The sequence below is a fragment of the Dendrobates tinctorius genome, unplaced genomic scaffold (assembly GCF_039654945.1).
Source record: "Dendrobates tinctorius isolate UK_male_01 unplaced genomic scaffold, ASM3965494v1 ptg000016l, whole genome shotgun sequence".
NCBI lineage: Eukaryota > Metazoa > Chordata > Amphibia > Anura > Dendrobatidae > Dendrobates > Dendrobates tinctorius.
In genome coordinates, this window is record NW_027361684.1 from 1953316 (window position 1) to 1979730 (window position 26415).

General features: G+C 42.6%; 1 protein-coding gene across 1 annotated transcript in view; it reads right to left on the bottom strand.

Annotated features, from left to right (window-relative positions):
* Positions 1–637: 637 nt before the first annotated feature.
* Positions 638–26415, bottom strand: part of ASB11 (ankyrin repeat and SOCS box containing 11) — a 46881-nt gene continuing 21103 nt past the window's right edge. Inside the window, exons 3-8 of the mRNA XM_073565251.1 lie at positions 18174–18253; positions 17279–17386; positions 16300–16450; positions 11987–12121; positions 6977–7168; positions 638–2275 (exon numbers count right to left, since the gene is read on the bottom strand). Of these exons, the coding sequence (XP_073421352.1) occupies positions 2151–2275; positions 6977–7168; positions 11987–12121; positions 16300–16450; positions 17279–17386; positions 18174–18253 (791 nt within the window). The 3' untranslated portion in view covers positions 638–2150. The remainder of the gene's footprint in view (positions 2276–6976; positions 7169–11986; positions 12122–16299; positions 16451–17278; positions 17387–18173; positions 18254–26415) is intronic.

The following is a 26415-nucleotide window of genomic DNA, read 5'->3' on the forward strand; positions in this document are numbered from 1 at the left end:
AAGTTGTGCTCACTGCACCTCATTATCTCATTGTTTTCAGCCTGGATGGTCGCATCATGCCACCGTTTAGGTTGTAAATCAGATATTGCAGAGATGGATTACAGCATGGGGCGATATTGCTAATCTTCACTTCGGACAGATGAGGGATATGGTTGTTAATTATTTTGCATTTTTTTTACAAGGGATAATGAAAAAATAGCAGGGTAGAGGTAAAGGGAAAAGTCAGGTCACCAATCTCTGCAGGAACCTAGTTGTCAGACACGCACGGAGGCACCTTGATCAAGGGCGTAGTCCAAAATGAAGAAACAAAAAAGGAAAAGAACTCCAGCATGTATACTGAGAAAAGTTAAAATTTCAATTTAATTCAAAACATGATTAAAAAAAGTATGCAAATCCATTACTAGGTAGTACGCATGATGAATGGAATAATGTCATAGAATGGTATGATACCATGACTAAGACCTTTATTGGTTGAAACGCGTTGGTTATACCAGGGATTCCATCCATCATGTGTACTACCTAGTAATGGATTTACATATTTTTTAATAATGTTTTGAATTAAATTGGAACTTTAACTTTTCTCAGTATACACGCTGGATGTTCTTTTTCTTTTTTTTTTGCTTCTTCATTTTTAAAATGGAAAAGGGCTTCAATGAAATAGGACTAAGGAGAGTAAAACTTTGTTTTTTAATTTTAAAGAAATGTTTAAAACAGGTTGTTTTGTTTTATTTCAATTCAAGTAAAGGATTTTATTCTGTGTGTTTATTTCCAAATTTACTATGGGGTTAGTAATGGGGGCATATTATAGATGGCTCTCCATCACTAACCACTGGGCTTGATGCTACCTGACAATACCAGGCTGACATCAACCCCAAACTGCCACAGGACAAGTGGAAAGAACGAAACTAAGCACCTGGGGCACCTGAGGGCTAATGTTGGTAGTCTGGGAGGTTGGGGGTTGTATCTCTGACCCCTTCCCAAGCTATTAATATCAACCCACAGCTGTCTGTTTAGTCTTAGCTGATTTGAAATTATAGGTGGACTCTACATCACTTTTTTTCTGGGGTCACTCGTAAATTCACTAGGAAACGCTAAGCAAACAACTGTGAGCTGCTACTAATAGCCTGAGAACCTTTTGAGGTATTGTCCCTTGTCCTAGATTATTAGGCTGTGTTCACACACAACGTTTTTTTAGCGGTTTTCACTATAAAACCACTATAAAATCGCTAAAAATAAGCTACACAGTAATTTCTATGCATTTTGCACTTTTTGTGCACATTGATGCGTTTTTTTACCGCGAAAAAAACGCATCGCGGTAAAAAACGCAGCATGCACATTAATTCCGCGGTTTTGGCTTCTTCCATGCGTTTAGAAACCGCTGCGGAAAAAAACGCATCAAAACCGCGCAAAAAACGCCGTGGAAAAATAGGTGCGGTTTCTGGGAAGGGATTCAGGTTTTTGAGCAGAAATTTTCTGCAACGTGTGCACTTAGCCTTAACATCAGCCCCTAGTCGTGGGCTTTACCACTGCTGGTTCTGAAAATTGTGCAGGATTTAATGCTTTATTTTACAAAGGAGTTACACTGCTGCTGCATACAACTCCCATGACTGTCACCTGGTCGCACTGATCTCAGGGAGACCATGTGACAATGATGAGACTTGCCTTCTGCCGCCATCGCCTGGGATCAGCGTGAATTGTACCGCTTGTTCCCAGGCGCCAGAACATATTATCCATGTGTCATCAGTGTGTGGCTTGCATTTTGTCCGTAATGCGCCAAAAACCTGACATATCTGCGTGCTTTTCACATAGACAAACGGTCTGTGTAAAAAACCTGTCATGTGTGCACCACCATTTAATACAATGGGTGTGCATGTGTCCTAAATTGTGGCTCAAAAAACGAGCCGCATGTGGACACAAAAAACGGACATGTGAAGTGGGCCTTACTATTGTGGGTGTCTGAAAAACGCTATAGAGCTGAGACTCTCCTTGCAATCCAGTTTTTGTAAGCTTGCATGACTAATTGAAATATGAAATAAGTGAAGGTAAATAGATTTGCAGAATGTGCCATTCTTTTTTTGCACTGATAAATTATATGTTTGCATCTGGATCATGGATGAACTAACAAAACACTGGTGTAGTTACAGGAACCTCTATCGATATAACAAAAACTGTATTAATCTGTTGGGTAACTGAAGCCTAGGAACCACTTGGAGACACGATGATCCCAACATTTTTCGAATGCTTAGACGACATAATTGAGCCAACGAAGAAGGACCTATAGAAGAAATATAATATACATATTGTCAATAGAAAACAAACGTATAAAAGATTAGGAATCTTTTTCTCAGAACTATACAATTAATAAGGATTATGTAACATGAACATCTTTGTTCCTACTCCCAGGTTTATGGTGTAGGTGACATAATTTACAGTAGCTGGACCTTCCTAGACCTCATGCCAGGTACACTAAGAGGTTGGCTTTCATTTATTTGGTGGTGGAACCAGCAGTATGGCCATTTCTCAGGAAAATAGCCTGTGTATCAGGATCCATTTTCAACAATGCCCAAGCCGTATATTGCTCGTGTTACAGAGAGCAGTCTATGTGGCCTAAACATATTACCATGTCATGTAGCGTCTTCCAATTTGTCTACCTTCGGAGTAATCGGTCCCTATTTGCAAAGGCAGCTGCCAGCCCCGGATCTTGATGATTTGCTTGCCCAAATGCATTCAGGATGTTAGAACATTCCTCAGACAACAATTAATAATCTTATTGATATCAGCAAAGGTGTATGTGTGTATTTCTGCTCATTATTATTAAAATAAAAATTATTATTATTATACCCAATACTGAATAAATTAAGATATTTTGAAAATGCGTTTCAAAATTTTTTTTTTCATCATTTGCATATCATTAACATGCCTATCGATCCTGTTTCCATAATTCCACAATTTCCTTATTAATGCTGAAATTTCAATCTTGGAGTATATATGATATATCACTTGCTTATTTGTTATTTCCACCTTTTTTTACTCAAGCAATCATTGGTTTTTCTCTTTTTGAAGAAGTTTTATACACTGTATATTTCTTTTACAACTAGTAAGGGAAGTATAGTCATCCATGTAACAACATGGAGAAACAGGTCATAATTTCAGCCTAGATTTACTTGATGTGACTGCCCTCTATGCCAGGACTCCATTTACTTAATGGTCTACATACAAATACCACCATACTTTTATCTGACAGTTGATAATTAGATTATATCAGGGAATTGCGCATAAAGTGGTTTTACACTCCTCAACATTAAAATTGCCAAAGAAGGAAAAATCGTGGAATTATGAAAATCACAGGATACTGAATAAATTGAGATTTTTTTAAAACGTTTCCATTTTTTCACAATTTGCATATTATTAAAATGTCTATCTGGTGATTTTCAACCTTTTCCTATTTGGCGTTTCAATATTGCTGAGTGTATAATATGTGATTTCCAACTGGAGACTTAATTTATAATACATTGATAATAATGAAGAATTCCTTTCTGCATTTGGCATCAATAATTTTCTTTCCAGCATGCAGTGAAAATACCACCACACTTCTAGTCTCAGCACTTGGAAACCTTACTGAAATAAATTTCTAGCATGTCTCTGTTGCTTCAGAAAATGATTGGAATGACACCGATCTTTTAAAAGAATGCTAAACAAAGAAAGTGCACAAAAATATAGAAATCTCTTCCTGTATTAAAGTGAATCTGTCACCAGGTTTTTATATTTAATCTGAGAGAAGCATTATGTAAGAGCTGAGATTCTGATTCCAGTGATGTTGTGACGGTAGTGGGTGTGGATCCACTGCACCATGAGCAGAGCTAAGCCTGGAGAGGCGTGACTAAGTGATTACCTGGTTTTCACTAGAGTTTTAGGTGGTGAGGATAGGCTTTTTCACAGGCAGTCACCCTGTGTCACTCAAGGGCAGTCCCTGGACCTGCAACATCTGACCCAGAGGTCAAAGCAGGAAAGCGGAGCACAGAGGGGTGAAGATGGAAGTGTAGTTGGACAGTCCGAGGTTGAGGAAAGCAGCACAGGTTCACAAAACTAAGCTGAGGTCAGAAGAGGAGAGGTGAGACAATAAGGGTAAACGAGTCGGGTCAGTTACAGGAGAGACAAGACAAAACAGACTGAACGCTGGAGACAGACTGGGCAGAACCTAAGTTCAGGCAGGGAACAGGAGGAGCAGCTTAATATATCTCCTGCTGGCAGGGGATAGGCTGGGGAACCCAAACCCTGCAAGACACAGCAATGTTAAGCTTTTCAGCATCTGGCCGGCCTCCCTATAGCCAGATGGAGAGAGTAGGAATATGCAGCTGGGTTGGAAGTGGTGAATGAGGTACTCAGCTCCGCAGCCTGACACGGGAAGTAGCTAAGCGATGTACGCAGTAAGTAGCACAGCGTTGGCCCCCTCCCAGAATAATACCAGTAGCCCCCAGCTTGCTGTCATTTTTTTGTATATTTAATGCATGCATGCTATTCACAGACAACGGGTACTGACTATAACTGTCATCAGCGTTGCATGGTCTCGCTGATCGTAGGAAGTCCAGGCGAGGATGATTACAGTTGTAGTTAGCGCCATTCACAGATGGTGGGTGCTGACTACAACTCTCGTCAACAAAGCTTGGTCTCTCTGATCACAGGGAGGCCAGGCGAGGATGATGACAGTTATAGTTAGCGCTATTCACAGACCGCGGGTGTTGACTACAATTCTCATCAACAAAGCTTGGTCTCGCTGATCGCAGGAAGTCCAGGCGAGGATGATGACAGTTGTAGTTAGCGCTATTCACAGACAGCGGGTGTTGACTACAATCCTCATCAACAAAGCTTGGTCTCGCTGATCGCAGGAAGTCCAGGCGAGCATGATGACTGTTGTAGTTAGCGCTATTCACAGACCGCGGGTATTGACTACAATTCTCATCAACAAAGCTTGGTCTCGCTGATCGTAGGAAGTCCAGGCGAGGATGATGACTGTTGTAGTTAGCGCTATTCACAGACCGCGGGTATTGACTACAATTCTCATCAACAAAGCTTGGTCTCGCTGATCGCAGGAAGTCCAGGCGAGGATGATGACAGTTGTAGTTAGCGCTATTCACAGACAGCGGGTGTTGACTACAATCCTCATCAACAAAGCTTGGTCTCGCTGATCGCAGGAAGTCCAGGCGAGGATGATGACAGTTGTAGTTAGCGCTATTCACAGACAGCGGGTGTTGACTACAATCCTCATCAACAAAGCTTGGTCTCGCTGATCGCAGGAAGTCCAGGCGAGGATGATGACAGTTATAGTTAGCGCTATTCACAGACAGCGGGTGTTGACTACAATCCTCATCAACAAAGCTTGGTCTCGCTGATCGCAGGAAGTCCAGGCGAGGATGATGACTGTTGTAGTTAGCGCTATTCACAGACCGCGGGTATTGACTACAATTCTCATCAACAAAGCTTGGTCTCGCTGATCGCAGGAAGTCCAGGCGAGGATGATGACAGTTGTAGTTAGCGCTATTCACAGACAGCGGGTGTTGACTACAATCCTCATCAACAAAGCTTGGTCTCGCTGATCGCAGGAAGTCCAGGCGAGGATGATGACTGTTGTAATTAGCGCTATTCACAGACCGCGGGTATTGACTACAATTCTCATCAACAAAGCTTGGTCTCGATGATCGCAGGAAGTCCAGGCGAGGATGATGACAGTTGTAGTTAGCGCTATTCACAGACAGCGGGTGTTGACTACAATCCTCATCAACAAAGCTTGGTCTCGCTGATCGCAGGAAGTCCAGGCGAGGATGATGACTGTTGTAATTAGCGCTATTCACAGACCGCGGGTATTGACTACAATTCTCATCAACAAAGCTTGGTCTCGATGATCGCAGGAAGTCCAGGCGAGAATGATGACTGTTGTAGTTAGCGCTATTCACAGACAGCGGGTGTTGACTACAATCCTCATCAACAAAGCTTGGTCTCGCTGATCGCAGGAAGTCCAGGCGAGGATGATGACTGTTATAGTTAGCGCCATTCACAGATGGTGGGTGCTGACTACAACTCTCATCAGTGTCGCCTGGTCTCGCTGACTGAAGGGAGACCAGGCGAGGATGATAACAGTTGTATTCAGCACCCGATGCCTGGAAACAGCACTAACTATAAAGATTTTCTCAGATGCCAGGGTATTCCATTCCGGTACATGTTACACCGATGACACACGGATATCATCCGTGTGTCATCAGTGGGCACGTGAGTGGGACATATTGCGTTCCGTGCCAGAAAAAAATGGACACTAACATGTGCGCAGACCCATAGATTTGAATGTGTCTCCAGTATGGGAACATGTGAAAACTGTCACCACACGTACTGGAGACACAAACGTGTGAAGGGGGCCTAAGCCTGAAAGTCAAAATTATGTCCTGCTTACTTGTATTCATTTCTAGGTATATTGTTGTCAAACACTATGAATAAGAGAATCTATTAGATGGAGGTAGTTAGCATTCTGTGGGACCTTTTTGGCTTTTTTTTTTTTTTTTTGTAAATCTCATCAAGTTTAACCCCCTTTTGTAGGAGATTGACTCCTACAGGTAACATGTCGCATTACTTGCAGCCAACCAAAGGAACTCTATCTATGTAATAATGGTGGAAAGCATAACTTGCAAGCTCATGGGTGTCAATGCAAAATATCCAAAATGGCCCTCAACTCATATGACTGTAATAGTATTGATCGCATAAAACGGGCCTAAACTAATAGCCATTGTGCAACTGCAACCCCTATACGAATTGCAGTTATTCTCCAAAGGAAGGAGTCCACATGAGTGACAGCTGCTGGAGGTCAGAGGTTCTCCACTATGGCCAATATAGGGAGGTTGTATTCAGGGTACTCCCTCTATGACAGCCATATACAGAAAAAAACTGAACAGATAAAGGATAAGAACATTTAATTAATCTGAATCGTTACCTTCTGCAACCAGCAGGGCTCTCTCTACTGCACTCCTTGGCACTGATAATTCAATGGGGTATTTATCCTCCATGTTTTTATACTTGACATTTGCACCATAATCAATTAGCAGCTTGACGATCCTCTCGCTTGTCCTTCTAGCTGCAGCATGCAGTGGACTATCCCTCTGTTTACCATGGTTTACATTGGCACCTAGAATAATAAGATTTGGTTAATATAATAAATTGGGCCTGAACACATAAATGATCAAACCAATAACAAATGTATAAAGATGTGATTTGAACCCCTTGAGGACCCACCCAATTTTGTATTTGAGGATGCAAACAAATGTTCACTGTTTCTTAGATAATATCTTACCATCAGGCGTTATAATCATCATAGGGAATCTGTCAGTACGATCTCCTACGCCATTTATATGCCCATGTATGTCATAGGAAACTGAATCAAGTGATACCTTGTTATCTGCGATCCAATGTCTTATCCCAGAGAAGTGACATACCGGGTTCCCCCTTCCCACAAGCCGGCAACGTGCTTTCAACTGTATTGGCATCCAGCTGACGCTTCCTTTCCGATCATTCCCCCGCTGCATATGAGCTCTGTGATGTCTCAGCGCACCCTATGTGGCAGACAGTGCAGGGGTCCGAACACACGCTGCAGAGACTGGAGCAGTGGGGGAATGGGTAGAGGTGAGAATTTGTTTACTTTTTATGTATGAAGCACTACATGGGATCTATAATACTGTATATAGCACTATGTGGTGCCCATAATACTGTATAGATGACTATGTGGTGCCCATAATACTGTACAGAGGACTATGTATTGCCCATAATACTGTACAGAGGACTATGTGTTGCCCATAATACTGTATGGAGGACTATGTGGTGCCCATAATACTGTACGGAGGACTATGTGGTGCCCATAATACTGTACGGAGGACTATGTATTGCCCATAATACTGTATAGAGGACTATGTGGTGCCCATAATACTGTACGGAGGACTATTTGGTGCCTATAATACTGTACGGAGGACTATGCATTGCCCATAATACTGTATAGAGGACTATTTGGTGCCCATAATACTGTATGGAGGACTATTTGGTGCCTATAATACTGTATGGAGGACTATGTATTGCCCATAATACTGTATGGAGGACTATGTATTGCCCATAATACTGTATGGAGGACTATGTATTGCCCATAATACTGTACGGAGGACTATGTGTTGCCCATAATACTGTACGGAGGACTGTGTGGTACCCATAATACTGTACGGAGGACTATGTGTTGCCCATAATACTGTATGGAGGACTATTTGGTGCCTATAATACTGTATGAGGACTATGTATTGTCCATAATACTGTATGGAGGACTATGTATTGCCCATAATACTGTATGGAGGACTGTGTGTTGCCCATAATACTATAAGGAGGACTATGTGTTGTCCATAATACTGTACGGAGGACTATGTGTTGCCCATAATACTGTACGGAGGACTATGTGTTGCCCATAATACAGTACGGAGGACTGTGTGGTACCCATAATACTGTACGGAGGACTATGTGGTGCCCATAATACTGTATGGAGGACTATGTGTTGCCCATAATACTGTATGGAGGACTATGTGGTGCCTATAATACTGTATGGAGGACTATGTATTGCCCCTGACGAAGGCAGATGCCGAAACGCGCGTCGGGGTTGGGCGCATTCTAGGAATCCTCCACCACGTTCACTAGGTAATTATAGGGTATTGTCTTGGTGTATCTGGCTTTAATGTCTGGTGCCATGTATTTTAGAGGTGCGGTCTGAGTGGCCATTGTGCCTTACATCGCTCAGGCTTGTATATGCTTCTCTCTAATAGAGGATGTTATCAGTAGTATATATATATATATATATATATATATATATATATTTCAGAGGCATATAAGCCAAGATATATGGCTTTTTAGCACATATTGCTTTATTTATGGCATAATATATATTTTTTGTGAGGCGTTTTAAAAAAACGGCCATTGTGTCTTTATCTTATATGCCGGTACACAGGTGTATATATTTTTCACAAATATATGCACTTTATTTATACATTATATATTATTGTGAATTGCTTCATATACCTTGTTAATATTCATCACTATGTAATTTTCCTTTGTATTATTTATTTTGTAACACTGTGGTATTTTTTGTCATTTTGGCACTTATGAATCATTTATTATGTATTTTCATTGTGGTGTTATATGGGTTCCTAGTTTTAGCCATTTGGTATTTGTCTCCCATCCATTTTTTTGTACTGTGAATTCTGTGAATAAAATATTTTATTTTTAATATTGGACGTTTGTTGTTCGGATTTCTTTCGCTGTTATATGATTTAGGTTCCGATGTGTCCGTTTTCTTATTTTGTCCAACTGTGCATCCTATTTTGATAGTCACTGTCTATATTCTACTCTACACAGATTTTAGTGTGATTGCACATGTGCCTTGAATTTTTGTTATATTTCCCATAATACTGTATGGAGGACTATGTGTTGCCCATAATACGGTATGAAGCACTATGTGGGGTCCATTATAATGTATAGAGCACTATGTGGGGGCTATTTTATTGTTTGAAGGGCTATGTAGGGGCCATTATACTGTACGCAAGCAAGTATACAGTGTGAAAGTTTTTGTTGGGTCCGTAATAGTGTGTAGAGTGCTGTGTGGGGGTCAGTATGCTGTTTTCAGGGCTGGGAGGGGGCCATTATACTATTTGGAGGGCTAGCGGGGGTCATTATCCTGTATGGAGGGCTGTGTTGCGATCACAGTTGGGGTATCACAAGTTGTTGGGATCACCGTACTTTGCCAGGGTAGAAGGGTACAGTAGGGTTATCATTCTGTGAGTGTGGAGGGTACTGTGGAAGAATTCACTATGGAAGGTATCATCCTGTGTTTGGGTAGATACACTATTAAGATCTATGAACTGTACACTGATCTCCCGGCAACCAGAGCGTATTGTAAGGCGTTACCAGTGTGAAACATGTAATGGCTGACAGTCTGCTCTTCTGATCCAGCTCACTTACATATTAAGAAAAACATGGATTTCTCAGGAATAGGAGGACATCAGATTGCAGATATCAATGTATCATGTTATTCAACTTTCTATGCCCTACTTGACCATATAGACAAATTCGAAAGGTTGATCCTGCTGACAGATTCCTTTTAAAAATTGTTTATTTTGTCAAATTAATTTCTAGTCTCTGCTATGCTATCAAAGCGTCAACCGTCACATATTTCTTCTAGTAATTGTGGGTTAATGGCGGCGGTCCGAAATGTTTGCCATGAGACCGGTATTTTTGGACAGGATATTGTACCATGCACATTCTTGCTGTTTATCATGTGGCCATAGCTCCAGATGTGTAATGTTCCCTTTCATAGTAGAGTACATCCTCCATGTGATCTAGAAGAAGCTGTTCTGTGTGTGATGAGTAGCAATGGCTGCCACTGTCCACATACAGATGAGACGATCCTTCCATCATTGCACCAAAAATAAAGAAGTTGTCCGGTCACAATATAGTGACGACCTATACCTAGGATAGATCATCAATATCAGATTGTGGAGATCCTACACCGCCTTCTTTTTCCCCAATCAGTTCTTTGTTCTGTTGATGGCAACTGTCTACATTAGGGATTTTTCCCCTAAATGATGATAATCCTCCCTGTGCTTAATAAAGATTGTTTTTCTACTCAATCTGCACTAGAGGGTTTAGTTTATGGACAAGTTGATTTTTGCTATGAAACTCTTAGGCCACGTTTGCACTATTAGTATTTGCTCAGTATTTTACATCAGTACTTTTAAGCAAAAAACAGGAGTGGGACAATCAAAGGAAAAGTCTAATAGAAACACGTCACACAGATGGCATCTGAATGCTGTCAGATATTTTCCAAGACCCAACGACTTGCATTGACAATTTTGATCTGAAATTCTGATAAATATCAGACGTGTCTCCGTGATTTTGCACGGACCACCCGTTCCGTGTAAACAGTGTACCATGTGAACAGCCCCACTGACTATCATAGGTATAAGTGCTCTCCGTGTCAAAGATGTTAATGCACTGGTACCTGAAAATCTGACGTCTGAATGAGCCCTTATTTCACAACATTTTTTAGCCCGAAGGTCACATTGTCAGATTCCTTCTTCCCCATACACTAAAGGGGTAATGCCATCTGAGCCACTCATGGCATATTACACTGTTGGCGCCTAACCTGTAGATATGTGATGGCTCCACATCTGGGATCCACTTATTAAGACGAGAGTAGTGATGGGCGAGTAGCATCGTTGCTCGGGTGATCTCCGAGTATTTTGGCGTGCTCGAAGATTTAGTTTTCGTTGTCTCAGCTGCATGATTTGCGACTTGTAGACAGTCTGAATACATGTGGGAATTCCCTAACAAACCGGCATTCCTCACATGTATTCAGCCTGTCCAGCAGTCGCAAATCATGCAGCTGAGACGACGAAATCTAAATCTCCGAGCACGCCAAAATACTCGGAGACCACCCGAGCATACTGGGGAAAACCCGAGCAACGAGTATACTCGCTCATCACTAGAGGAGAGCGGTACTGTCCTACCCCAATGGGTACTACAGAGCGGAGGTGATTGCACATAGGACATTATATTGTAGTTTCATGAGCAGTCAATGATCTGTTCTTCTTTGGGGTTTCTTACAGAGAAGAGACTTCAGACTGGAGACCCAGAGATGGCTGGGTGCCACACATCATCACAGGCTGCATGTAGTTCCCCGAGAGCAGGCTGTGTATTCCTCATGAGAGTTCCTATAAGCACTATTATTATTGCGCCATTTATTGCATGGTGCCTTACATGTGAAAAGGGGTATACATAACAAAAACAAGTACAATATTCTTGATCAAAACGAGTCACAGACTGGTACAAGAGGAGAGAGGACCTATGATCACAGGTATCTAGTACTAACTACACATTGATAATATGTTGGAGGCGCAATCACACAGTCATACTTGGTTACCTAATTCAAGGAGCCTCCTGACGCAGTCTGTTTTTTGATGGGCACAGGCTAAATATAGAGGGGTCCCCTTGTTTTGCAATTCTTTTTCAATGTCGGCTCCGTGTGCTATTAACATTTCTGCACATTCCCGGTGACCTGTGGAGACGAGAGATAGTTTTGCCAGATGATCAAACCGTGTGGATTCTGCTCAAAACAGCAATCAATAAAACCGTGAAAATAAAAGTTAGCACAGCTGTGTAATAGACTGGCCAATCAGACGAGTTTTTCCCCTATGCAAAAAAAAAATAAAAAATCTCTCCAGTATGGTAAATAAATCAGACAATTCTAAAATTTCACAATTTTTAGGCTTTTGAATTTTAAGACATAAATAATCAAAACTAATGAAATTTGCACAATATCAAGAATCACTACAAGAGAATCCAAGTGGTGGGATTGTTTTATCGAGCAAGTGCGACAAGCGGCACTAGACACATTAGGTGGACGTTCGAGGGGAAATCAAAAAAATATCAGGGGGCGCCGTAATAAGACTCTAACAGCAGCATCTAGACACAGGACATTTTTATGTTAATGATGCAAGTTAAATATGTTATGTCTTGTCTGATCAAATCTAGGAAATGAATATGATTTGGAAGAATCCTTTATATGTAAAGAATATTCAAACAACAAAGGAATGATTGATCAGTGGATTGAAACGTAGCTGCCGAGGATCTGATAGAGATTTCCGTAAGTATCATTCACCGTTCTTGTAATCATAGAATCATAGAGTTGGAAGGGACCTCCTGGGCCATCTGGTCCAACCCCCTGCTCAAAGCAGGATTCGCTAAATCATCCCAGTCAGATGTCTGTCCAGCCTCTGTTTGAAGACTTCTATTAAAGGAGAACTCACCACCTCTCGTGGCAGCCTGTTCCACTCATTGATCACTCTAACTGTCAAAAAGTTTTTTCTAATATCTAATCTGTGTCTCCTCCCATTCAGTTTCATCCCATTGCTTCTAGTCTTTCCTTGTGCAAATGAGAATAAAGTTGATCCTTCTACAATGTGACAGCCCTTTAGATATTTGTAGACAGCTATTAAGTCTCCTCTCAGTCTTCTCTTTTGCAAACTAAACATTCCCAAATCCTGCAACCTTTCCTCATAAGACAGGGTTTGCAGACCAGTCACCATTCTGGTAGCTCTTTTCTGAACTTGCTCCAGTTTGTTGATGACTTTTTTAAAAAGTGGCGCCCAAAACTGGACACAATATTCCAGATGAGGTCTGACCCAAGAGGAGTAGAGGGAAATAATGACTTCACGTGATCTAGACTGTATGCTTCTGTTAATACATCCTAGAATTGCATTTGCCTTTTTTGCTGCTGCATCACACTGTTGACTCATATTCAGTCTGTGATCTATTAGTATACCCAAGTCTTTTTCACATGTGCTGTTGCTTAGCCCTATTCCTCCCAATCTGTATATGCTTTTTTCATTTTTATTGCCCAGATGTAGTACTTTGCATTTTTCCCTGTTAAAAACCATTCTGTTAGTTGCTGCCCACTGCTCCAGTTTATTTATATCTTTTTGAATCCTCTCTCTCTCTTCTCTAGTATTAGCTATCCCTCCTAGCTTTGTGTCATCAGCAAATTTAATCAGTTTACCCTCAATTCCTTCATCTAAATCGTTGATAAAGATGTTGAACAATACAGGGCCCAGGACAGAGCCCTGTGGTACCCCACTTGAGACATTCTTCCAACTGGATGTGCAGCCATTTACGACCACTCTTTTGGTCTGATCACTAAGCCAGTTATGAATCCACCAAACAGTTGCCTTGTCCGTTCCATACTTAGTCATTTTTTCAATAAGGATTGTATGGGATTCTTTGTCAAATGCTTTGCTGAAGTCAAGATATACTATATCGACAGCATTTCCTTGATCCACCCAATCAGTGATTCCATCATAGAAGGAAATTAAGTTAGTCTGACATGACTTATTAGTTTCAAACCCATGCTGACTCTGTTTAATCACTTCATTCTTATCCAGGTACTGACATACATGTTGTTTAATAATTTGTTCGAAGATCTTTCCTGGTATAGAAGTCAGACTCACCGGCCTATAGTTGCCTGGGTCCACCTTCTTACCCTTTCTGAAGATAGGAACAACATTTTCTCTTCTCCAGTCTTCTGGGACTTCTCCTGTTCTCCAAGAATTTTCAAAGATTATGGAGAGGGGTTCAAAAATTTCTTCTGCTATCTCCTTCAGTACTCTGGGGTGTAATTCATCTGGACCTGGAGACTTGAATTCATTTATGTTAGCTAAGTGTTTCCTCACTATCTTTCTGTTTATAGATATCCTGGATTCTTCTATTCCCTTAATAGGACAGTGAAGAACAGTTGATGTTACATTTCCTTTCTGAGAGAAAACAGATGCAAAATAGGAATTTAAAAGTTCGTCCGCCTTCTCAACATCCTGTCTTACCATTTCATCATTTTCATCCTGTAAAAATCCTATAGCATCTTTGACTTTTCTTTTACTTTTGACATATCCCCAAAATCCTTTATTATTGCTCTTGACATCTCTTGCAAGCCTCAATTCATTGTCAGCTTTAGTAATCTGATTTGTGCCCTGCAGGTTCTGCTGACAGCATTATATTCTTCCTTAGATATGCCTCCCTCTTTCCATTTTAAAAACATTTTTTTCTTCCTTTTTAGCATGTGCTTAAGTTCTGTGTTCATCCATCCTGGTTTCCTTAAATGCTTCCTATTCTTCCCTCTTTTCGGAATTGTTAACAATTGTGCTTTGAGAATTTCATTTTTCAAGATTTCCCATCCTTCCTGGACATTTTTGTCTTTAAGGATATCCAGCCATTGGATCCCTCCAATTCTCTTTCTGAATCCCTTGAAATCTGCCTTTCTGAAATCTAACCTTGACGTCTGAGTCTTCACAGGTCTTCCTCCTCTAGTTATCCAAAATTCTAAAATATCATGGTAATATTATCTGCTAGCGAGCAATGATCGCTGGAAACATAAAAATGTTGCTACGATCGGCATCAATCAAGGTCAGCGCTAAATATTAGTTTATCAGTTAGTTTTTTTTATCCTCCATCCACGCGGATGCTATATTGTGTTGTATCACCATCTAAAGTTCCTATCATGTCATTACACAGCGTGTCAAATATTTCCTGTAGTTGATATAAGGAAAGTGCAATGATTACAGGATTTATCAAGAAGGAAAAGTTTTCCAGCATCTTGGAAAACATCATTGGATGCTTTTTTTTGATGAGGCGCATCCAAGTCCACTGACCGCTGCAGCTAATCACAAGCCACAGCAGTCATGGTAAAATTTCTTTTTTTTTTTGCTTTTAATTACTTTGGCTTCAAAATAAAAACTAATTTTGCTTTTCAATTTTCTGACATTGAGGCTTTAAAAATAAAGAGTTAAACACTTAATAATAAAGGGATCATTTTAAAACATAAAATAGAAAACCCTGTTAAAAGTTTATCAACCGGGGTAATCCCCACTGATCCTGAAACGGGTCCAAGATCATGTTCTCACGACTGGAAATGCTGCGGTTCTTTGTGTTGGTGTCTACTCCAAAGTACACAACTGCAACCAGCTCTGTTCATTGCTTCTTTTTAAGAGTTTTTAGTGTGGATTTGATGCAGCAAGGGATAAAAAAATGCATCAAGAACCACACATTTCCACAGTGTCTTCAGAGCTGTATTGTACGAGACCGCTGGAGAAAAGTGGAGCACACTGCCCACAGGTATAGAACGGAGTGGTGGAGCGGCAGTGGTGATAAAAGTGCCCTATTCTGAAGCTTAATGGAGGTCCCAGTGTACGGACCCTCGCCGATTTATAAGTTATCACCTATTCTGGGAAGAGGTGATAACTGCCTGCAAGCTGGGACTGGCCCGCAGGAGAACAGGAGAATCCACCGGTAGGCCGCTGTGAAGGAGTGCTAATGAGCAGTGCTACTGATCCCAATTCACAATTTTTAGAAAAAAAAATATCATTTAGAACGCTAGCCAAATCAATATTACACATAAACAAAAGTAGCTTTGTGTAATAGGATCAAGTTAGTTTTGCACGTAGCTGATCAGTGGGTTCCAAAAAGCAATGCTACTGGTGGGCCTTAGCCAACTCAGTCCGACACTGACTTCCTCCATCCAGTATCCCCCTAAAATGCACTATGTAGACAAGTTTTCGAGAAATCACAGCCACTTTTATTGAACTGATAAACGCTGCAGATTGCCGAAAATAATGCTGTGATTACACTACGAGGGAAACCTGGACTGAAATGTATCTTTCTCAATATCTGAAAAGTGTAATATGTTACCTCTTACAACTGCTTCATGGAGGGGAAAGGAGAGTTGAGTTTCCAGCTCTGGGTTGGCACCGTGGTCCAGTAACATGCTGACACAAGCCACGCTCCCACTGCTGCAGGCATTATACAGGGGAGTGATGCCATCGACTGTCACAATGTTTACCTAGAGAAGAACCAGTGTGGAATCAGACGTGTTAGGCCTCATTCAGCCATCAGTCATTTTCTAACACTCCGTTCAACTTGAATGAATTCTTTACTGCAGATTTATGCACCAAGACAACATTAAAAATAGGTGTCCAAACATCTGACGCGTTTCGGAATAGGATTCCTTAATCTGGGACAACACCTTGATTAAAAAGTCGCCAGTTTGGTCTTCATGAGAAACTTTCCCTAATGCGGACAGCTCTACGTCCTCATTGTATTTCTCCTTACAGCCCAGAGTCTAAATACAGAAACTGCCCGGGATGAAGCCGAGATAAAGAGTAAAATGGTGACGTGATACAAATAGCTATGATTAAGGAATCTTATTCCAAAACGCGTATTTTTAAAGTTGTCTTCGAGCTTGGACCTACAATAAAGAATTTATTCCAAGAGGACGGAGTGACCACTTTTCTTTAGGCATTAATTTTCCTGTACTCCAAAAAAAACAGATTTTCATGATTGTTTTGGATCTGATTTTCATCAGCGTTTGGTCAGTGTCGGGTTGTAACCTTTAAAATTAACGCTCTGAGGCCTGAAAAATACATGAAAACACTGACTGTATGAGGCTTTAGGGTGGATCTGAATGATACAGCTGCATAAACAGCCACTGAGCTGTGTAATTATCAAATGATGATTGGACAGTTTGTATTTAGAGGTGAGAACAAGAGCGTTCATGCTTTAGGATCAGAATCAGGCACCGACTGGACAAAAGGTGCTAGATATTTGATCGCTGCAATCTAGTGACCACTTTTGGTACTGCACACTGTGTTGTCCGGATAGCCACACTCACACGAGCTCGATTCTCCAGTAAGACCTTTGCACAAGACACATGACCTCCTAGGCACGCTTCATGAAGAGGAGTAATCCTGTCTATTGTCAAAATGTTTACGTTAAATCCCTGCAAAAAAAAGATAAAAATATGCCGTTACAAACTATTGTACTCCATTTTTCTTTTTGGGTATATATGACTATAATGCATCATTATCTACTAGTGATTTAATTATGTATTACACTGCACCAAATGTCTATAGCTCCAACTTTCAGAATTGCATTGTAATTCATTTTGTGGATATACATATGCGCATATACATAGCCGTTATCGTTATTCCTTGGTAATAGTCTGCCATCTGGTGGCTGCCCCTTGTACTGCTGTTTTATTTTCATTATTTTGTGTCTCTCATCGGCCTCCTCTTTCTGTCATTGTAGCTTGATTTTCATTATTAACTTTAAATTTTGATTGCATAGTTGTGTACCTCAATAAAATATGTATTGTTTCTATACATTTGTTTGATTTCTGATTATTATGAATAACACATATAATATTTTGTTACAAAAGCCACACCAGACCTAATAAAAGGGCACATCTCACACTAGGATTAATTGCCCTCTGTATCTCAAGTATGGCGATAGAAAGCAAAATAATTATGACGGTTTGTCTTTTATTTCTACACAAATGCTGCCCCAGCCCTAAATCCAATTACCCGGGCTAAGGCAAAGTTACTTGTTTTGCCCTCCTTGGCACTCACCACATGTGGCACATGCCCCGATTGTCTCGCTGCTTTGGGATCCATCATAGTGTCTGGACGTTGGGTCTATCACAGGATCCAGTCCAAAACGGACTTTATCCATACCTAATAATTTAGTTTTATGTAGACTATCTGTATAATCGAGCCACTATGTTATACCTGAGCAATCAGTGTTTTGACAGTCAAGAGCCTTCCATGAAACGCAGCATCATGTAGGGGAGATCTGTCTGCCCACGAACCTGCAAAACAGAAATATGTTTGCATCCACCTTCAGTGATAAAAGCTCCTTACAAGCCCCCGTTACACATAGCGATATCGCTAGCAATATCGCTGTAACGTCACCGATTTTGTGACGTAGCAGCGATATCGCTATGTCTGATACTTACCTCCGACCGGCTCCCCCGCTGCTCATCGCTGGTCGCGCGAGAACGTCCTGGACCATTTCTCGTCGGGCGCTTCCTGCTGGGCTTCCTGTGGCGCCGACGAGCGACGCGTGGACGCGGGCGGGAGGACGTCAGGATCGCCGCGTCTGACAGGTAAGTAGCGTCCCCCGACCCCTGCGATGTCGCTGGTGAGATCTGCCTGTGTGGCAGCTCACTAGCGACCACTTAGCGATGCACCAGCGATCCATATCGTTGTCGGGATCGCTGGTGCATCGCTAAGTGTAATGGTACTCTAAGTCTTTAGTCTCGTAATCACTCATCGCAGTGTAAAACAACGACATCGCTGCAGCCAATAACTGAGCAGCTTGTGCCGTCAACTCTTTAGAGCCACTGAGTTATTGACTGCAGTGCTATCAATGTGCAGAGCTGCAGGCAATTACAGACGGGAAGCAGTGGTGGAGACTCAGAGCAGGACCAGGGGAGGGAGAGTAAAGCACAGTTTCTTAGCTTTAAAAACAAACAGCGCCAGGGGACAGAGCTTTTCTGAAACAAAAAAAAAAACTTACAAAATACAGAACATATTGAAACCTGATCAGTTGGTAAAAATATACTTTCATGAAATGGAAGCATCCGTGTCTGTAGCAACTTCAGAGTCTGCGGATAATCTGTGCAGACATCTTAGAGGTTGTGGTCAGGAGCTCAGCCACTTCCTTTTATGTCATGTAACGAATAAAGATTTGCAAATGGAATATTTTATTCAGTGATATCTAGGATGTAGTATGTATTTAGTATTCCCTTTATAGATACTGTATACTGTTCAAAAAAATAAAGGGAACACTAAAATACCACATCCTAGATATCACTGAATGAAATATTGAATTTGCAAATCTTTATTCATTACAGAGTGGAATGTGTTGAGAACAATAAAACATAAAAATGATCAATGTAAATCAAAATTAATATCCCATGGAGGTCTGTATTTGGAATGATACTCAAAATCAAAGTGGAAAATCAAATTACTGGCTGATCCAACTTCAGCAGAAGTGCCTCAGGACAAGGAAATGATGCTCAGTAGTGTGTGTGGCCTCCACATGCCTGTTTGACCTCCCTACAATGCCTGGGCATGCTCCTGATGAGGCAGCAAATGTTCTCCTGAGGGATCTCCTTTGACACCTGGATTAACGCATCCATCCACTCCTGGACAGTCTGTGATGCGATGTGGCATTGGTGGATAGAATGCGACATGATGCTATAGATGTGCTCAATTTGATTCTGGTCTGGCAAACAGGCGGGACAGTCCATAGCATCAATGCCTTCATCATGCAGGAACTGCTGACACACTTCAGCCATGAGGCCTAGCATTGTCATGCATCAGAAGGAACCCAGGACCCACTGCACCTGCATATGGTCTCACAATGGGTCTGAGGTTCTCATCCAGGTACATAATGGCAGTCAGGGTACCTTTGGCTAGCAAATAGAGGGCTGTGCGGCCCTCCAAAGAAATGCCTCCCCGCTCTATTACTGACCCACTGCCAAACCAGTCATGTTGGAGGATGTTACAGGCAGCAAAACGTCTTCAGGCTCTGTCATGTTTGTCACGTGCTCAGTGTGAACCTGCTCTCATCTGTGAAGAGCACAGGGTCCTAATGTTAGATCTGCCAATCTTGGTGTTTTCTGTCAAATGTCAATCACCCTGCACGGTGTTGGGCTGTAAGCCTCTGCTTGTGGACGTCAGGCCCTCATACCACCCTCATGGAGTCTGTTTCTGTCAGTTTGAGCAGACACATGGATGTTAGTGGCCTAATGAAGGTCATTTTGCAAAGCTCTGACACCACTCCTCCTGTTTCTCCTTGCACAAAAGAGGAAGTAGTGGTCCTGCTGCTGGACTGTTGCCCTCCTACGGCCCCCTTCAAGCCTCCTGGTGTACTGGCCTGTCTCCTGGTATCTGCACCATGCTCTGGACACTTTGCTGACAAAGCTACCCTTCATGTCAAAGCAAAAAGGTAGCTGTACTGCCTGAGCAACTTCTGTGGGTTGTAGACACCGCCTCAAGCTACTGTACACAGTAACTCTAGAGGTGAGAGTAATGACAAAATGCAAAAGTGACCAAAACAACAGCCAAAAAGGATGAGAACAGAGAAATGGTCTGTGGTCACCCCATGCAGAACCACTCCTTTATAGGGGTTGTCTTGCCAATTACCAATCATTTCTACCTGTTGTCTGTTCCATTTACACAACAGCAGGAGACATTGATTCACAATCGGTGTTGCTTCATAACTGGACAGGTTGATTTCACCGAAGTCTGATTGACTTGGCGTTACATTGTGTTGTTTAAGTGTTCTTTTTATTTTTTGAGCACTATATGTACAGCTCTGGCAAAAATTAAGAGGCCACTGCACAGTTTCATAAAAATCAGCTTCTCTACATGTCTGACAGCCATTCCATTCCAGTGTCAGTTGAATTCCAACCAGAGTACACCTCATTCTACTTAATGTGCTTCTGATTAGGTGATCACCTGAACCAAATCTTATTTAACGAAGGAAAGTATAAAAAAAACCCTGCTGTGGTGTTCACAAATCTCTTGCAATAGGACAAGCTGGATGGCAAACAAGTGCTAGTAATATCCCAAACGTAATAGGAATAAAAAAATAACTTTTCAACATGCCAAAAAAGAGTTGAAAAGAAAAGTCTTGAGTGAGGAAAAGAAGGGCTCAATTCTGGCTTTATTAACAGAGGGTTCGGTGAGCGTCATGTCGCCTCTATCCTTAAAATTTCTAAGATGGCAGTCCATTACAACAAGGTCAAGCAGCAGACATTGGGGACAACAAAGCTACAGACCGGCAGAGGGCCAAAACGGCTCTTCACTGACCAGGATGACCATCATCATATTTGAATGTCCCTCAGCAACTGCAGGATGACATCAAGTGACCTACAAAAGGAATGGCAGATGGCAGCTGGGGTGAAGTGCACGGCAAGAACAGTTCGTAACAGGCTCCTAGAGGCAGGGCTCAAGTCATGTAAAGTAAAGTAAAAGCCTTTCATCAATGAAACGCAAAGGAGAGCCAGGGTGAAGTTTGAAAAAGACCATAAGGATTGGACCATAGAGGACTGGAGTAAGGTAATCTTCTCTGATGAGTCTAATTTTCAGCTTTGCCCAACACCTGGTCGTCTAATGGTAAGACACAGACCTGGAGAGGCATACAAGCTACAGTGTCTTGCACCCACTGTGAGATTTGGTGGCGGAACGGTGATGATCTGGGAATGCTTCAGCAAGGCTGGAATTGGGTAGGTTAGTCTTTGCAAAGGTTATCCTGGAAAAACAGTTCATTCCTTCTGCTCAGGCAATGTTCCCCAACTCTGAGGACTGTTTTTTCCAGCAGGACAATGTGCCATGCCACACAGCTACGTCAATCAATGTGTGGATGAAGGACCACCACATCAAATCCCTGTCATGGCCAGCCCAATCTCCAGACCTGAACTCCATTGCAAACCTCTGGAATGTAATCAAGAGCCCCACTGAAAACCTCTGTAATGTAATCAAGAGAAATATGGATTGTCACAAGCCATCAAGCAAAGAACTGCTTACATTTTTGTACCAGGAGTGGCATAAGGTCACCCAAAAGCAGTGGAAAGCATGCCAAGACATATGAAAGCTGTGTTAAAAATCATGGTTATTCCACAAAATATTGATTTCTGAACTCTTCCTGAGTTAAAACATTAGTATTGTTGTTTCTAAATGATTATGAACTTGTTTTCTTAACATTATTTGAGGTCTGCAGGCACTGCATTTTTTGTTATTTTGACCATTTCTCATTTTCTGAAAATAAATACAAAATTTAGTGCTTGGACATTCGAAGACATGTTGTCAGTAGTTTATAGAATAAAAGAGTAATTTACATTTTACTCAAAAAATATATCTATAAAGAGAAAAATCAAACAAAATTTTGCAGTGGTCTCTTAATTTTTGCCAGAGCTGTATTTTGTAGGGTGGCTAATGGTCACGTAGTCGATGAGAGGTATGTGTCACAGAGATCGCTGGTCTCTGTGATGTAACCCAAAGTATTTTCTCCAGTGCATGTAAGCACTGAGAGGTCTCGTTTGTTGCATATGAGACCAGGTTAATGGTAGCTGTGAGATGGGCAGGTCTACCTACCCACATACCTCACCTCTGGGTGTGGTTAACAGCCTATATAATGGATGCTGTTGTTTGGCACATGGTCTGTGACCAGAGGTGTGGAGGCCTCCAGTGTGTGTTTGCCAAGACCCTGATCTGAGCGGGCGGACCCACAGTGTTATATGGACTGTTTGTTTTCACTTTGTGCCACAAAAGGCTATCTTTTGTTGGCATAAATGTAAGCAGGTTTATGGAGCTAATAAACCTGACTGGATATTTTTATGAAAACCGCTTCCTGTGCTTACCTCAAACCGCAGCTGATTGAGTAAAACCTTACAAGTGATGTTAGACGTGCAGTGTTCCCAGCGGAGATGTGTGACTGCTACAGGAGGGACTGCAAGTCCTGGGTTAAGTCTGTTGCAAGCATCGCCAGACAAAATGGAAGACCTACTGAAACACCTGGTCCAGTCACAGCAGCAACAGCAAGAGACTAACAGGCTGTTGTTACAGCAGATGCAGCAGAGCCAGCAGGAACAATGGCAGCAGATGCAGCTCCTGGCAACTGCCATCCAGGTCAGGACAAGCACCCGAACTCCAAGTCCGGCTGATGACGCCCATGGTGGAAGGCGGTAAGATGGGCTTTGCAGAAAATGACCCTTGGGGATGATGTTAAGGCCTTCCAGATGGTGTTTGAAAGTGTCGCCAAGAGGGAGAAACCTTCCCCAGAGCAGTGGGCAGAAGTACTGGTGCCATACTTGATGGAAGAACCCCAGAAGGTGCACTATGATTTAGCTTTGCAGGACGCCAGAGTATGGCAAGCTATAAAAAAAAATGAGATTCTTGCACACTTGGAGGTGACAATGACTCTCAAGAACAGTGGGTTCACTGTTGGGTGTATAACCAGGATAAACCACCTCGCTCCCAAATGGTTGACCTGTAGCACCGGGTTCAGAAGTGGCTGCAGCCAGAGTCCTCTATGCCTGCGCAGATGGTAGAACGGGTGGTGATGGACTGTTTTTTTGCACTCCCTGCCGAGGTCCGTACAGACTTGGGTTGCCCATGGTGAACCCCAGAATGCCGATGGACTGGTCGAAAGATATCAGGGGGTTGAAGGTTCCTTGGGAAGGCAGCCCACTCCATACTGGGGTCCCAACAGGGGCAGAGGCCCAAAAGGGGGTAGGGTGTCCAAGGTCGAAAGGGGTGGGGGAAGTGGTGCTCAAGATCCCTACGGGTGATATTGCTTGCTGCAGGTGCCATGACCCAGGCCATATAGTTGTATCGGATCACAGGGGTTGTTGTATCGGGTCATGAAAATTAGGGAGGAGCTGGTGGAACAGGTCAATAGTGCCAGGGTCCTATAGACGGAATGTGTTGGACATGGCCCATTCACACATCTTGGGGGGACATCTGGGAGTGGAAAAAGTGCGAGAATGGATCGTGCAGAGGTTCTATTGGCTCAGTTGTCACCGGGAAATTGTAAATTATTACAGGTACTGAGGAAATTCCCCTGAGAAACTCCTCTGCAAAGAGTATAAGCCCGTGATGTGGTCCATGTTTTTTCCTGGACAAGTTTACCAAAGGAGGTCCTGACCAATGAGGGAACACCTTTTATAAGTAAGGTGACGAGGGAGTTATGTAAAGTCCTGCAAATCTCCCAGTTGAGGACTTCAGTGTACCCTCCTCAGACAGATGGACTTGTTGCAAGGTTTCATAAAACGCTGAAGAGCATGCTGAGGAAAGCCATAGAAAAGGACGGTAGAGACTGGGAGTGTCTCTTACCGTATCTGTTGTTCTCCATCCGTGAGGATCCACAGGGCTCTATGAGGTTCTCGTAATTCGAACTCCTGTATGGACGACATCCGCGAAGTCTCCTGGATATACCCAAGGAAACCTGGGAAGCCAAAGTCATGCCCCACAGAAGTGTCATCGAACACGTGGCACCGATGCAGCAGAGGATTATGAAGGTGATGCCCATCGAAAAAGAACATCAGGACATCTTTTACAAGCATAAGAAGCTCAAGCCAGGGTCTACAAACGGTAAGCTAAAGTAAGGCACTTCAATCTGGGAGACCGAATCCTTGCTAATTCCTACTGTGGAGAGCAAGTTCTTGGCCAAATGGCAAGGACCGTATGAGGTGGTGGTGAAGCTTTGTGAGGTAAACTAAGATTCATCAACCGGGAAGATGGAAACTATATCAGGATTACCATGTCAACATCATCAAGCCATGGCAAGACAGAGCCGGCTGAAACTCCATGCTTGCTGGGCCAGCCAGAAGGCGAGGTTGGAGATGTTGCCATAATGGAGACGCTGTAGAAGGCCCAAAAACAACCATGCCAGGAGTTGATCCAGAAGAACAGTGTTATGATTGAGTCACCGAGGAGGAAAAAACAAAACACAAGCTCAGCCCAGAAAATCAGAGAGGTTGGAAACTAGCGGATTGCAGACCCCTAGTCCTATCACACAACTAGTAGTAGCAGTGGAGTGTTCCTACGGTGATCCTAGACACCTTGACACAGCCGGAGATCTAAATAAGCCTAAAGAGAGAAAAGGGAAAAACTGACTGCCCCAGAGCAGACTCCAAAGCAATAGGCAGCCCCCAACATATAATGAAGGTGAAATAAGATGAAAACACTAACACAGATAGAAAGATAGGTTGAGCAAACGATGGGGCCCAAGCTAACTAAAAAGGACAGGACAGAAAAGCTGCTGTCTGCAATCCAAGAAAACCCTGCTAAAAATATTACCAAGACAACTGATAAGCAAAAAGGACCCTGAAGTCACTAGACTTCAAACCCTATATCAGCACTTATTCTGAATATTCTGAAAGCAGAGCAAAAGAGAACACTGATCAAGGAATAAGGATCCGGCACACCCCCGGCCGGGGATGGTTGAACTCAAAAAACAAGGTAAACAAAACCAAAACTAATAAGTTCAATAGCAGAGCAAAAACTTATCTTTGGGAAGCAGGAATCAGACTGGTCTCCAAGAATCCAGCAGAGAAATCACCAGCCACTCAGAAGGGCGTCGGCTGCCTTATATCCAGTCTGAAGTTCCTGTTACCCAGTCACAATCCACCTGATCAGGTGTTTGGTTTCTTTCATCCAAATCAGCCTCACTACCTTCCTTCACCAGAAGGAGATCCTTGGACACAAAAGGTGAATGAACAGATGAGCTCACAACAGAAGAGGGTCCTGTTCTTGGAATTGCCGGGGTGGACAAAGGTCGTAGAACACAAAGTTCTGACATAGCCACATGTGCGCGGCGTAAACGATTCCGGAGGCCCATTGAGAAGTGATCTCCAAGGAAGTGAAGCGTATGTTGAAACTCGGGGTCAATGAGTTATCTAAGAGTGGTTGGTCAAGCCTGATTGTCCTGGTCACAAAGCCTGGTGAATGGAGGTTCTGCAATGACTATCGGAAGTTGAAGGAGGTCTCCAAGTTCGATGCATGCCACGTGTCGATGAGCTGATCAAGTGACTTGGGCCCACAAGGTACATAACCACCATGGATTTGACGATGGGATATTGGCAGATTCCCATGACACAGGGTGCCAAGAAGAAGACTGCTTATTCTACGCCAGACGGTTGCTTCCAGTATGTCCGGATGCAGTTTGGACTGCAGGCGGCCCCGGCAACTTTCCAGAGAGGAAGAATCCTTTCACCCCATAAACAATATGCCGTGGCATAGCTGGACGATATTGTTATCTTCAGCCCGGACTGGGAGAGTCCTCTGGAAAAGGTCCAAGCAGTGCTTGATGCTCTAAGTAGGTGGGGTTTTCAATTAACACAAAGAAATGTGCCTTGGGGAATGAAGAAGCCAAATACATGGGATATAGAGTGGGTAGAGCGAGTTAAAACCCCAAATCAGTAAAGTGGAGGCAACCAAACATGGCCGAGACTGCTGT